Source organism: Musca domestica, unplaced genomic scaffold (genome assembly GCF_030504385.1).
Source record: "Musca domestica strain aabys unplaced genomic scaffold, Musca_domestica.polishedcontigs.V.1.1 35, whole genome shotgun sequence".
Lineage (NCBI taxonomy): Eukaryota > Metazoa > Arthropoda > Insecta > Diptera > Muscidae > Musca > Musca domestica.
This window is the reverse complement of record NW_026712315.1, coordinates 4,950,471-4,967,008: the sequence shown is the minus strand read 5'-3', so window position 1 is coordinate 4,967,008 and position 16,538 is coordinate 4,950,471. Positions and strand designations below refer to the sequence as shown.

Below are 16,538 nucleotides of genomic sequence, written 5' to 3'. Positions count from 1 at the left end.
TTTGCACTTTTTGGAATGTGTTATCCAAGTGGCTTTATTCCGAGCTCATTTTTCAATATTTGCCGAATTGAATATTGCGATATGTTCAGCTCACGAGCCATTTTTCGGCCACTGCGAAGCGGGTTTCGAACCAGTCGCTTTTTTACTTTTCGAACCATTTCTGCTGATGTTGCTGTTTTCTTCCGTCCACTTCCTTGACGTCTGGCTATGCTATGAGCGATGGTACGAGACACAAAAGGTTTTTTTCTCATTCAAACAGCTGCAATAGCCACTTGTGGTTTTTCAGCACAATATCACGCTTGAATTCCATCACGAATAAATTTTATCTGGAAAGTTCTCACCAAAATGTTTTTGTACGCTTGTAAACAATATAATGAGCTGTCATTGGAATAATTTTGACAGCTGTCGGACGAGTGGCTTAGGAATGACAGCAGTCTGAAGTTGGTTGCAGTTTTTCATCTCACCCTGTATTTGCACAATACACGCTATTTAGATGCCGTAGTTAACTTATCCACGCTATTTGGCTAACATAGATAATTTATCCACATTATTTGTAAAGTGCAGATAATTTATCCATACTCTTGGATAAGATAGATATCTTATCTATGCTGTTTGAACAACCCAGATAACTTATACTCGCTATTGGGATAACGTAGATAAATTATCCTTTAAAAAAAAACTTAAAAAAGAAAACAAAAAAAAATAATAATAATTGTAAAGTAATTGTCACCCCTCTCTGAATGCCCCTTTGCTGCTCATGGAATATCCCATGCGTCCTTGCCCAATAACTTATTTCGGCTACTAGTCAACAACAACAGACGTCAGGCTCGTCAATAAATTGTTGACGTTTTATGCTCTAGTAACAGCCTAACAAAGAAAAAAAAAAAACACAAAACTTCTGAATCGAATTTTACGCGGCTTATTAATGGCTAGATTTACAATGGGTATTGACGCAAAACGCCTGTTATCGGCTAATCACTGTAGTGGTCATATATAGCCAAAACAAAAAAAAAAAAAAGAAAAAAACATTCCATCTGGGTTCAGGGAAGTCTAACACAAGGTGGAGTCATGATCGCACAGCCACAACGGTGATCTAAAATTTCTCAAAGAATAATAAGTCGAAAAGAAGGTATGTCCTACTTTACATTCTCTACGAAATGTATAGTTAGCGGAAGATGCCACTGCTACAGTTTAGTTTAGTGTTTCCTGGCGATTATCTTTGTTTGACATTCTCTTCTGGTTGGGTTATCTTATCTCCATTCATCTGATCAATACTCGGTGAGTGGAGGTTTTGACAGGCGCCTAAATGAATTGGCAAAATGTTGTATAGACCTCCCCCTCCTCTAGTTCTCCATGTTATCGATTGTCAAAAACTCGCCCAGTCATGTTAGCTGTGGGTTGTTGGTGTTGACTTGTTTACCGTTTCTATTCAGCCAAGCATCAGTTATAGTTTGTATTCCTTGTGAATCGGTCCAACGGTCTTAAGAATTCTCATAAACTTTAAATTAAAATATTAAAAACAAAATGTTCACCTTCAATCGGGTACCCATATCAAATAGCAACGATCAATCGGATCAATTTACCCTCAATGATCATCATCACACCTCGACAATAATTATGTGTGTCATATTCGCCGTGGTCTTATTCGTATTTACGACAGTGATGTGCTGCGCCTATGCCAAAAAGCGTAAAAGGAATCCCCACGCCATATTCCCCGAAAGTAAAATCAGTGCGTTTATAATTTTTGTTTGAAAAAGAAAAATTCAAAATTTCAAGGGAGTTTTCCAAAAAGTGGTGTGCGGTGCATGTTTGGAACAAGTTGTACGAATTGTAGGAATATTTTCAATCTGAAACCGGTACCAGGTTCCACACACAAACGGGATAGAGATCACCATAGCCAAGTACTCAATGATCACCATAGCCAAGTACTCAACCCGATCTACTCAGTTGTAATAGCAGGCATTCTAATTTGTTCCTTCGTGGTATATTTGACCAACTGAGATAAAACGTACATAACCTATTTGAGTACCATAGACAAAGTGGATTTTTCCCCACATATTAAAATCTAGTTACTTTTTCTCGTATTCAAAATACGTAGATAATGTTTCTTTCGATTCACGTGCTTTGGGATACTATAGATAACTAATCTACATACGTTAGATGAAATAGAAAATCTTTACACGTACTTAGATAATGTAGATGACGTATCCACGTAATTTGGATAACGTAGATAACTTTTTCACGTATCTGGATAATGTTGAAAACGTATCCACGCAGTTTAGACAACGTAGATAACCTATACACATACTTTGGATAAGATAGATAACATATCCATTTACGTTAGATAACGTAGATAACCTTTTCACGTACTTTGGATAATGTAGATAACGTATCCACGTAATTTGAATAACGTACATAACCTTTTCACGTACCTGGATAATGTAGATAACGTAGATATCCTATACACATACTTTGGATAACATAGATAAATAATCCACATTCTTTGGATAACGTAAATAACCTTTTCACGTATCTGGATAATGTAGATAACGTATACACGTAATTTAGATAACGTAGATAACCTATATACATATTTTGGATAACATAGATAACATATCCATATACTCTAGATAACGTAGATAACCTTTTCACGTACTTTGGATAATGTAGATAACGTATCCACGTAATTTGAATAACGTACATAACCTTTTCACGTACCTGGATAATGTAGATAACGTATCCACGTTATGTAGATAACGTAGATATCCTATATACATACTTTGGATAACATAGATAAATAATCCACATTCTTTGGATAACGTAGATAACTTTTTCACATATCTGGATAATGTAGATAACGTATCCACGTAATTTACATAACGTAGATAACTTTTTCACGTATCTGGATAATGTAGATAACGTATCCACGTAATGTAGATAACGTAGATATCCTATATACATACTTTGGATAACATAGATAAATAATCAACATTCTTTGGATAACGTAGATAACTTTTTCACATATCTGGATAATGTAGATAACGTATACACGTAATTTAGATAACGTAGATAACCTATATACATATTTTGGATTACATAGATAACATATCCATATACTCTAGATAACGTAGATAACCTTTTCACGTACTTTGGATAATGTAGATAACGTATCCACGGAATTTAGATAACGTAGATAACCTATCCCCATATTTTGGATAATATAGATAACCTATTCGGATATGTTGGATAACGTAGATAATTTTTCCAACTACTTTAGATGATGTTGACAAAGTGTCCACGTAATTTGAATAACATACATATCTTTTTCGCGTACCTGGATAATGTAGATAACACATCCACGTAATTTAGACAACGTAGATAACCTATACACATACATAGATAACTTATCCACATTCTTTGGATAACGTAGATAACCTTTTCGCGTACCTGGATAATGTAGATAACGTATCAGCGTAATTTAATTAACGTAGATAGCCTATACACATACTTTGGATAACATAGATAACTTATCCACATGCCTTGGATAACGAGGAGAACATTTTCACGCACTTTGGGTACAGTAGATAAGGTATCCACGTAATTTAGACAAGGTAGATAACCTATCCCCATATTTTGGATAATATTGATAATTTATTCGGATATGTTGGATAACGTAGATAATCTCTCCACCTACTTTAGATAATGCAGATAACGTATCCACATAATTTAGATAACGTAGAAAACCTATCCCCGTATTTTGGATAATATAGATAACTTATTCGGATATGTTGGATAACGTAGATAATCTTTCCACCTACTTTAGATAGTGTAGATAACGTATCCACATAACCGAATAACGTACATAACTTTTTCACGTACCTGGAGAATATAGATAACGTGCCCACGTAATTTAGATAACGTAGATAACCTATACACATACTTTGGATAACATAGATAACTTATCCATATTCTTTAGATAACGTAGATAGATATCCTTTTTTATGTACTTTGGATAATGTAAATAACGTATCCACATACTTTGCATAACGTAGGTGACCTATCCACGTACTTTGGATACTTTAGATGGCGTATCCACTTAATTAAGATAAAGTAGATAACCTATTCATATACTTTAGATAACATAGATGACTTATCCAATCCTTAACATTTCCACGTATTTTGGATAATGTAGGTAACGTATCCACTTACTTTGGACAACGTAGATAAACTTTCCACATAATTTAGATAACATAGATAACTTATCCACATACTTTGGATAACATAGATAACTTATCCACATACTTTGGATAACATAGATAACTTATCCACATACTTTGGATAACATAGATAACTTATCCACATATTTTGGATAATGTAGATAACGTAACCACGTACTTTGGATAATGTAGGTGATCTATCCACGTATCTATCGATAACGTATATAACACATTACACATCCAAAACCAATCTACATCTCTCCAAGCTAGACACCAACAGTGATTCGAAATTAGTACTATACATTTCGTACAACTATAGTATACATTTCCAAAACCACCTCCACATCTCAAGCCCAGATAACAACAGTGACCCTAATAAAAAATTTCAGGATTTCAGCTCTGTAATTTCCCCCATTACCAAATGTAGTACCATTTAGTACAATTATAGTACACATATCCAAAACCAGCTCATTCTCCCACGCACAGACACCAACATTAGCATTCATATGAAGTTACAGGATTTCAGCTCTATCTCTTCACTCAATACCAACTTTAGTACCATTTAGTACTTTTCGCATTTGAAAGCCCCATCCCCAATTCACGAACACAAGCACCATAAGCAATCTAAATATCAAATGTCAAAATTATATTTCTATCCCTTCAACCAATACCAAAATTAGTACTATTTAGTACTTTTCACATAGATATAGGAGGCTTTTCGAAACCAACTCCAGGCCACTCGTGGACAGCGACCCTAATACCAAATTTCAGATTTCAAGCATTATCTGTTCACCTAATACCAAATTGTACCAAATATAGTACTATTTAGTTCTCTTCGTGCACTTGTGGTACCCATTTCCAAAACCACCTCTTTATCATAAACAAACCACCAACAAAGCAAAATAGTATCTCTATGCCTTCAACCAATACCATATATAGTACCATTTAGTACTTTTCGTACAATTATTGTACACATTTCCGAAACTACCTCCATATGTCCGGGCAACACATGAACAGCGACCCTAATACAAAATTTCAGATTTGGAGCACTATCTGTTCACCCAATATAAAATTGTACCGAATATTGTACTATTTAGTACTTTTTGTGCACTTTTAGTGTTCATTTCCAAAACTACCTCTTTATCATAAACCAATCAGAAACAGGGACCCCAACAACAAAAATCTCAAAATTCCAGCTTCTTCCGTTCAAATGTTCCAAATTTTAGTACAGTTCGCACACAATTTACACATTTCCGAAACCACCTCTCTATCACAAACCTACCCTCAACAGTGATCCCAACAATAAAAAAAAAGAAATCGAAATTCCAGCTTCATTCGTTCACCCTAAGTCAAACTGTTTCAAATTTCGTACCATTTTGAAAAGTTCGCACACTTTCGTATTAATTTCCAAAAGCTCTATCCTTTCACACAATACCAAATGGCCTCATTCTAGATTTTTAATACCATTTTAGAACTTTTCGTAAAATAAAGTTGGTACATCTATCACGCACTCCATTCACCTGACTCTCATTCCAAATTTCAGAATTTTAGCTCTTTCCGATTTTCCAAGTATTTAATTTTTAGTACATTTTCGTACATTTTCGTACATTTTCACACATTTTAGAACGAATATTAAAAACGCAGGCCCTTGTGCAAAAAGTGAATATTCTGGCATTAGGCGTTTCGTCTGGGCGTTGATTCTCGATCGGTCAGTCAGTTATTTCGCTACTATTTTATATATATATATATATATATATATATATATATATATATATATATATATATATATATATATATATATATATATATATATATATATATATATATATATATATATATATAAAATAGTAGCGAAATAACTGACTGACCGATCGAGAATCAACGCCCAGACGAAACGCCTAATGCCAGAATATTCACTTTTTGCACAAGGGCCTGCGTTTTTAATATTCGTTCTAAAATGTGTGAAAATGTACGAAAATGTACGAAAATGTACTAAAAATTAAATACTTGGAAAATCGGAAAGAGCTAAAATTCTGAAATTTGGAATGAGAGTCAGGTGAATGGAGTGCGTGATAGATGTACCAACTTTATTTTACGAAAAGTTCTAAAATGGTATTAAAAATCTAGAATGAGGCCATTTGGTATTGTGTGAAAGGATAGAGCTTTTGGAAATTAATACGAAAGTGTGCGAACTTTTCAAAATGGTACGAAATTTGAAACAGTTTGACTTAGGGTGAACGAATGAAGCTGGAATTTCGATTTCTTTTTTTTTTATTGTTGGGATCACTGTTGAGGGTAGGTTTGTGATAGAGAGGTGGTTTCGGAAATGTGTAAATTGTGTGCGAACTGTACTAAAATTTGGAACATTTGAACGGAAGAAGCTGGAATTTTGAGATTTTTGTTGTTGGGGTCCCTGTTTCTGATTGGTTTATGATAAAGAGGTAGTTTTGGAAATGAACACTAAAAGTGCACAAAAAGTACTAAATAGTACAATATTCGGTACAATTTTATATTGGGTGAACAGATAGTGCTCCAAATCTGAAATTTTGTATTAGGGTCGCTGTTCATGTGTTGCCCGGACATATGGAGGTAGTTTCGGAAATGTGTACAATAATTGTACGAAAAGTACTAAATGGTACTATATATGGTATTGGTTGAAGGCATAGAGATACTATTTTGCTTTGTTGGTGGTTTGTTTATGATAAAGAGGTGGTTTTGGAAATGGGTACCACAAGTGCACGAAGAGAACTAAATAGTACTATATTTGGTACAATTTGGTATTAGGTGAACAGATAATGCTTGAAATCTGAAATTTGGTATTAGGGTCGCTGTCCACGAGTGGCCTGGAGTTGGTTTCGAAAAGCCTCCTATATCTATGTGAAAAGTACTAAATAGTACTAATTTTGGTATTGGTTGAAGGGATAGAAATATAATTTTGACATTTGATATTTAGATTGCTTATGGTGCTTGTGTTCGTGAATTGGGGATGGGGCTTTCAAATGCGAAAAGTACTAAATGGTACTAAAGTTGGTATTGAGTGAAGAGATAGAGCTGAAATCCTGTAACTTCATATGAATGCTAATGTTGGTGTCTGTGCGTGGGAGAATGAGCTGGTTTTGGATATGTGTACTATAATTGTACTAAATGGTACTACATTTGGTAATGGGGGAAATTACAGAGCTGAAATCCTGAAATTTTTTATTAGGGTCACTGTTGTTATCTGGGCTTGAGATGTGGAGGTGGTTTTGGAAATGTATACTATAGTTGTACGAAATGTATAGTACTAATTTCGAATCACTGTTGGTGTCTAGCTTGGAGAGATGTAGATTGGTTTTGGATGTGTAATGTGTTATATACGTTATCGATAGATACGTGGATAGATCACCTACATTATCCAAAGTACGTGGTTACGTTATCTACATTATCCAAAATATGTGGATAAGTTATCTATGTTATCCAAAGTATGTGGATAAGTTATCTATGTTATCCAAAGTATGTGGATAAGTTATCTATGTTATCCAAAGTATGTGGATAAGTTATCTATGTTATCTAAATTATGTGGAAAGTTTATCTACGTTGTCCAAAGTAAGTGGATACGTTACCTACATTATCCAAAATACGTGGAAATGTTAAGGATTGGATAAGTCATCTATGTTATCTAAAGTATATGAATAGGTTATCTACTTTATCTTAATTAAGTGGATACGCCATCTAAAGTATCCAAAGTACGTGGATAGGTCACCTACGTTATGCAAAGTATGTGGATACGTTATTTACATTATCCAAAGTACATAAAAAAGGATATCTATCTACGTTATCTAAAGAATATGGATAAGTTATCTATGTTATCCAAAGTATGTGTATAGGTTATCTACGTTATCTAAATTACGTGGGCACGTTATCTATATTCTCCAGGTACGTGAAAAAGTTATGTACGTTATTCGGTTATGTGGATACGTTATCTACACTATCTAAAGTAGGTGGAAAGATTATCTACGTTATCCAACATATCCGAATAAGTTATCTATATTATCCAAAATACGGGGATAGGTTTTCTACGTTATCTAAATTATGTGGATACGTTATCTGCATTATCTAAAGTAGGTGGAGAGATTATCTACGTTATCCAACATATCCGAATAAATTATCAATATTATCCAAAATATGGGGATAGGTTATCTACCTTGTCTAAATTACGTGGATACCTTATCTACTGTACCCAAAGTGCGTGAAAATGTTCTCCTCGTTATCCAAGGCATGTGGATAAGTTATCTATGTTATCCAAAGTATGTGTATAGGCTATCTACGTTAATTAAATTACGCTGATACGTTATCTACATTATCCAGGTACGCGAAAAGGTTATCTACGTTATCCAAAGAATGTGGATAAGTTATCTATGTATGTGTATAGGTTATCTACGTTGTCTAAATTACGTGGATGTGTTATCTACATTATCCAGGTACGCGAAAAAGATATGTATGTTATTCAAATTACGTGGACACTTTGTCAACATCATCTAAAGTAGTTGGAAAAATTATCTACGTTATCCAACATATCCGAATAGGTTATCTATATTATCCAAAATATGGGGATAGGTTATCTACGTTATCTAAATTCCGTGGATACGTTATCTACATTATCCAAAGTACGTGAAAAGGTTATCTACGTTATCTAGAGTATATGGATATGTTATCTATGTAATCCAAAATATGTATATAGGTTATCTACGTTATCTAAATTACGTGTATACGTTATCTACATTATCCAGATATGTGAAAAAGTTATCTACGTTATCCAAAGAATGTTGATTATTTATCTATGTTATCCAAAGTATGTATATAGGATATCTACGTTATCTACATTACGTGGATACGTTATCTACATTATCCAGATACGTGAAAAAGTTATCTACGTTATGTAAATTACGTGGATACGTTATCTACATTATCCAGATATGTGAAAAAGTTATCTACGTTATCCAAAGAATGTGGATTATTTATCTATGTTATCCAAAGTATGTATATAGGATATCTACGTTATCTACATAACGTGGATACGTTATCTACATTATCCAGGTACGTGAAAAGGTTATGTACGTTATTCAAATTACGTGGATACGTTATCTACATTATCCAAAGTACGTGAAAAGGTTATCTACGTTATCTAGAGTATATGGATATGTTATCTATGTTATCCAAAATATGTATATAGGTTATCTACGTTATCTAAATTACGTGTATACGTTATCTACATTATCCAGATACGTGAAAAGGTTATTTACGTTATCCAAAGAATGTGGATTATTTATCTATGTTATCCAAAGTATGTGTATAGGATATCTACGTTATCTACATTATCCAGGTACGTGAAAAGGTTATGTACGTTATTCAAATTACGTGGATACGTTATCTACATTATCCAAAGTACGTGAAAAGGTTATCTACGTTATCTAACGTAAATGGATATGTTATCGTACCATTTTGAAAAGTTCGCACACTTTCGTATTAATTTCCAAAAGCTCTATCCTTTCACACAATACCAAATGGCCTCATTCTAGATTTTTAATACCATTTTAGAACTTTTCGTAAAATAAAGTTGGTACATCTATCACGCACTCCATTCACCTGACTCTCATTCCAAATTTCAGAATTTTAGCTCTTTCCGATTTTCCAAGTATTTAATTTTTAGTACATTTTCGTACATTTTCGTACATTTTCACACATTTTAGAACGAATATTAAAAACGCAGGCCCTTGTGCAAAAAGTGAATATTCTGGCATTAGGCGTTTCGTCTGGGCGTTGATTCTCGATCGGTCAGTCAGTTATTTCGCTACTATTTTATATATATATATATATATATATATATATATATATATATATATATATATATATATATATATATATATATATATATATATATATATATATATATATATATATATATATATATATATATATATATATATATATATATATATATATATATATATATATATATATATATATATATATATATATATATATATATATATATATATATATATATATATATATATATATATATATATATATATATATATATATATATATATATATATATATATATATATATATTCTTTTTTGGCTTACTCCTTGAAGTAAGCATCCAAAACAACATTTTCCCGACCATTGGTTGCAGTCTATGGAGGTCTCTAAAATTTCAAGTTCCTTGGTGTCACAAAAATTATATATTTAATTGATTTTCTTCCTCTAATTAGGGGGTATCCTCCATTTAAAAAATGTGTATTGAGTTTTACATTCCCTACGAAACTCCTCGAACTAAGCATCCATATCCGGGAACACTGCCCACCGTTATCTTTGAGAATCACTGAAGTTTTCACATTTTCAAACTTACCATTTTCTGCATGGTTATAAAATAATTCATTCATTTGATTCAATCAGCCTAAAAGTATGCTTTGAAATCCATTCAACTTAACACTGCATACAAACACAACCACAACATAAACAGTAGCCTTTGCTCTTAACACTGTTGGTTAGTTAAATGGAATTGGTGTTGCCATCCTGGGATATTTCAACCAATAGTGGCCAGTGTTTTGTTACTTTATGGATATTCTGAACGTGTGCAAGCATTATCAGACACAAATGAAAATATAGACAACGAAATGCTCTCACCGTTTATATCGTTTCAGGGCTATGAGTGAGAATATCGACGTAACTCAATTCTAAAATGTTAAAAACAACAAAAACTATAGGATATTTGTCAGTTGAAAATTGTTTCACAATAAAAGAAATGTGAAAAGTACGTGATGACATCGAAAAATTGTTGAATAATCAAGTAAAATTCTTGAAAAACGATAAAATGTGTGTTTGGAAGTCGAGTGGGTCGACTGCCACCTGGATAAAAAGAAAAATTAACTTTTCGTTATATATAATGTCATTTGTCTATGGCATTATAACATGGAAATGTGGTTATCCATTATATTACTAAAACAATGTATTTTGTTCTTAGGACTTTTAAATAAATCCCTCAGATTTACTCAGATCGAGTTCGGAGATGGGCAATATCGATCCACTCCTTCTGTTACTCCCAAACAAAAGGTCAAAATTTTCAAAAAAAAAATCTATATTTTACTTCACAGAAAGAGAAATGATGTTCTGATTTTGCTCCAACTTTGCATATACTAATACTTGCATCAGTGCTAGGCCAGGTGTGAAAATGGACAGCATGTATCCACTCCATTAAGGACCTCCCCCATAAAATGTCAATATGTTGAATAATTATAACTCTTGTAAAATATGATAAAAGAGCCCGATTGTCTTCAAACTACATACAGCACAATATTTTTTTTTAACCCAAGGTCTGGTGTAAATATGGAATATGTCGGTCCACTTCTTCTGGTACCTCCCCCATAAAGGGACAAAATTTTGGATATCAGTGAAGCTCATAAAACACGAAATTAACATTCGATTCCATTCAGACTTGGGACATCTCAGTATTTTCATCAAAAGAAGATCTGTTATAAAGATAGTAGAGGTCGGACCATTCCTTCGGGTACCTCCCCCACAAAGGCTCGAAGTTTTGAATAACCAAAACGATCATAAAATACGAAATGAGCAACCGATTGTCTTCAAACTCTACACATTACAATTTTTATTAACCCAAAATTTGCTGTGAATATGGCATATATCGGTCCCTCTGGTACCTCCCCCACAAAGGGTAAAAATCCGAAATAAGCAACCGATTGTCTTCAAACTCTACACATTACAATTTTTATTAACCCAAAATCTGCTGTGCAGATGGGGTTTATCAGTCCACTCCTTCAAGTACCTCCCCCACAAAGGGTTAAGATTTTGAGTATCCAATTTTGGTCCAGACGTGTACCCTATCTGTCGGGAAACCCGACTTGTACTTTTTAATTTGTTTTCTTAATTTAATTTAATGCTGAAGAACTAAAAATTACAAATTTATTTCCAATGAGAAATGGGAAACAAATTATCCACTAAAAAAGCTAACAATTGCAAATCAATTCCTTTTTGATAGACAAAAACAAATCCAAAAGTTGTCCTAATCAGATTCTATTAGACATATTTCTCGCATTACAATATCTCTAAATTTATTGTCAATTGATTGAACATTACCGGGCTATTAGGAAAATAATCTTATCAGTTGCTACTATTTTTTTTTTTGCCAAACTTGCTTCCCGACTTTGTTGCTATTTTTGACTCATTGAATAAAAATAATTATTCCCATACATTGATGTGGTGACTATCCATAATTTAGTTTGTATTTTTTCGCCTTTGGAAACACCAAGAGAGTTGGAGGCGGTTTAAAAGAGAGGCAAATTTGTGTTTTCAATAATAGTCGACCGACATTAACAAATAAATAATGAACAGTGGTTTGATTGCATTTATCGCCATTGCCTCCATTGTGGGTGGTGGGACATTTATCTGTGTGTGTTTTTGTTTAATTTATGGTTGTGTTAAACGTAAAAATATCCATACCCAAACACAATTTACGCGATCGCGTAAGTTTTGAAATTTTTAGGGACATATTCTTTATCCTGTAGCGCAACATGTCACACAGTCAAAGAAAATATTGCTCCTTTACCTACCCGCAACTCAATTAATTTTCACGCCGATGCTTTAATGTTAAGAGCTTTTGGTGGATTTTTTCAGATCCGTCCCCGTGTAAGCTTCGATGTTCTGCCAAATACTAACTCAAACCTTTGTGAGCGTAGGGGAATTACCAAGTTTGTTTAATCTTATTTCATGAAAAATCGATAAAAAATTATAATATATTATACCCTCAGCCATATGGCTACATGGCTATCATTTGATACGGCCAAAACTTGCCCCATCGAAATAACGGTTTTAGACCCTAGGTCTCTTTGGACCAAATCCGATTCAAGACATTTGGAGTCGATCTAGCGATTTCCGTCCCTCTGTCTGGCTATGCGCACGATAACTCTCGAAGGGAGTATCCGATTTGATCCAAATTTGTGTACATCGTGATATTATTTTCAAACTTAGATCGAGTTCGGAGATGGTCAATATCGGTTAACTCCTTCTGCTACCTCCCCCCACAAAATGTCAACATTTTCAAGGAAAATAATTTACTGCACAGAAAGAGAAAGGATAATCCGTTTTTGCTCCAACTTTGCAAATCCTAATATTTGCATTAGCGCTAGGTCAGGTGCGAAAATGGACAATATCGGCCTACTTCACAAAGTGCCAAAGTTTGGAATAATTATAACCCTTATAAAATGAGATGTAAGAGTCCGATTGTTTTCAAATTACCCACATCACAATATTTTTATTAATCCATGGTCTGGTGTAAAGATGGAATATATCGATCCACTCCTTCTGGTACCTCTCCAATATAGGGTCAAAATTTTGAATATTCATGAAGCTCATAGAACACGAAATTAATTCCCGATTTCGTTCAGGCTTGGCCCATCTCAACATATGATATATTACAAAGATGGTAGAGATCGGACCATTCCTTGTGGTACCTCCCCCACAAAGGGTCAAAATTTTGAATTACCAAAACGATCATAAAATCCGAAATAAGCATCAGGTTCTCTTCAAATTACACACATCACAATATTTTTATTAGCCCAATATCTGGTGTGAAGATGGGATATATCGGTCCACTCCTTCAAGTACCTCCCCCACAAAGGGTCAAAATTTTAAGTATCCACGAAGCTTATAAAACGCAAAAATAACGTCCCATTCCATTCAGACTTGATATATCTCCATATTTCCATCAACACAAGATCTGTTATAAAGATGGTAGAGATCACACCATCTCTTCTGGTAACTCCCCATTAGGTTCAAGGGTTCAAGATTTGAAAAACAAAACGCTCAAAGAACTCGAAATAAGCATCCAACTCTCTTCAAATCCCACACATGCAAATATTTCTCCTAACACACGACCTATTGTAAAGATAATACCTGGTACCTTACCCACAAGGGGTTACAGTTTTCAAGCAGGGGATTCTACATAACTTGCTATATCTAAATATTTCTCTTAACCAGAAATCCGATATGAATAAGTAATTTATCGGAATTTTGGATTTCGCATAAAATTGGATATAAATGTTCGATTTCCTGCAAATTTGCACATACCAATATTTTTATCGGTATTATATGAAACATGAAAACGGAATACTTCGGTCCGCTACATATGACACCTCACAAATTTTTCAAAATTTCCAAAAATTTGCATATATTTCATATAAAGTACAGGAAGTAGTCGTTATAGTCCAAATCTGACACGTTGTAATATTTTTACCAGTCTTAGGTCCGATACGAATTGATCAATATTGGTCAACTGCTTCGGAAACACACCACCTCACCCCCCTAAAGGGTTGGCAGTTTGAATAATAATCATAACTCAAGGCTGGGGGTATACATTTGTCGGCAAAACTTGTTGTTAATTTAAATTTATAAAAATCTCTGAATATTCACAAGAGGTTATGAATCATTTGCGTTGAAAAAGTTCCCTAGTATGCAGAGACTAAGGTCAGTAAATGACAATAGAAATACCACTATATTCGATAGTCTCTTGGCTGCCGAACGTTTGTTGATCGCTAATCTTATCACCTTCAATCGGTTGTATTGATAACGATATGCCTCTTAATCACATTGATTGTTTTTATATTTCTTTTTTGCACACCTGAATTAGTTTTTCAAAATAATTTTAAGACATCGCGTCATTTTCTATCTCTCTCTTGATTTTGTAAATAGTTTAAATTATTTTTTAAGGAAGTATGCCTGCCGGAGCTATCGTTGTAATGATTATTGGTTGTCTAATTATTCTCTGTGGGATTGTGATCATGATCAGACTTTGTACAAGACATCGAAATACCCATTCACAAACTACCATTCGAAGACCAGGTGTGGATATTGGGTTTAAGTACTTTTTGAAAATATAGTTCACTTGGTTTACTGATGATAGATCTTCTATACGAGACAGCTGAATATAGAAATTTTACTCGATGGTCGGTATTGGTGCATAGGCGTGTAATTCGGAAATTCGAAAATTAGTAAGAAAAGAGTACGAAATAGTACTAAAATGGACTGGAAATTGAAAAGTTATGAATTATTCTTAATTCCTATTCTTGAAAAGAAATTATTCTTAATTATTCTTAAAAAGAAAATCCGTAGAAAAATCCCCTAAAAACGGTAAAAGTGAAAAGATACGATTATATATTGGACAGTCTCTGGGCTACAGAGCGTTTGTTGTCCGCTAATCTTATCACCCTCAATTTCTTGTATCGATAATCATTATGTCCATAAATTATATTAATTGGAATTATTATTATTATTATTTTTGCAAATGAATTGGTTTCTTGAAATTATATGAAGACCCCAGCGGATTTTTTAGCACATACATCTTCCATCTGAGACCAATGACAATGTAGGTGCGACCCATCCAAAGCCTGTATACAATTTCTACTTACATTTACACAGAGATGGCCTAGGCCGTCAGACGAGTCCGAAATCTACCGACAATGTAAGCGAATGTTGGATGGGTCCGAAATCGACCGACAACGTAAGCGAATGTTGGATGGGTCCGAAATCTATCAACATTGTAAGCGAAGGTTGGATGGGTCCGATTCCATCAACATTTTAGATTGTGGAACTTAAATTTCAGCTGTATTTTATTAAAATATTCGTATTATTATCAGTGTTTTCAACAATAAAATATTCTTATTATAATTAGAAATAATGCATAAAAACGAAATTCATAAAACTTATTCAAAAGACGTGGGAAGAAATAAAGCTTAAACTAAAAGAAAAAAACAATATATTTTTCCAGTTTTTTATTGTAGGAAATTGTTCGGAAGTGTCTGGCCTTAGGGAATTTGAAACAATTTCTAATCCTGTTTATGGAATCCTTCACATATGACAGCTTCTGAAATAAGGATAGAAAATATAGAACAATTTTTAATATTAAACAGTTATACTATAGAATAGACTAATGGACTACATTTTAAGGTAATATAATATCACTTTTCAATAAGTATGTAAGAAAAAATTCAACTTACCGAAAATGGCCATGATTAAAATTTATATTCCTTAAACGCCTTTTTAATTTGGGTACCATCATAGCTGTAAGATAATATTATAGAAATGTCATTAATCTTGCAGAAGTTTTTAATCTGGCGAAATTATAATTTTTATGATACTAACCTGAAAGAATTTAAATTATTAATGGATTATAACGGAGAGATTTTAATATTCTTACATATTTTCCAAAATATAATTCTACAATTTTGGAATGCATGGAATCTGCTTATTTTGTAGAATATCATT

The 16,538-nt window shown here is 33.4% G+C and overlaps 1 protein-coding gene across 8 annotated transcripts in view; it reads left to right on the top strand.

The window, feature by feature from the left end:
* The window catches only part of LOC101897338 (protein shisa-5), a 46,255-nt gene that overhangs the window by 18,500 nt on the left and 11,217 nt on the right, over nucleotides 1–16,538 (top strand). The window contains exon 1 of one of the 8 annotated variants that reach the window (XM_059125828.1): nucleotides 1,460–1,729. The exons of 4 other annotated variants lie outside the window; for them this stretch is intronic. In XM_059125828.1, coding sequence (XP_058981811.1) covers nucleotides 1,525–1,729 — 205 coding nt within the window. In that variant the 5' untranslated portion in view covers nucleotides 1,460–1,524. Of the gene's footprint in view, nucleotides 1–1,459; nucleotides 1,730–12,588; nucleotides 12,743–14,975; nucleotides 15,117–16,538 lie in introns of those variants that run through there. 3 more of the 8 variants (XM_059125829.1, XM_020035634.2, XM_011292875.3) reach the window with 3 other exon arrangements.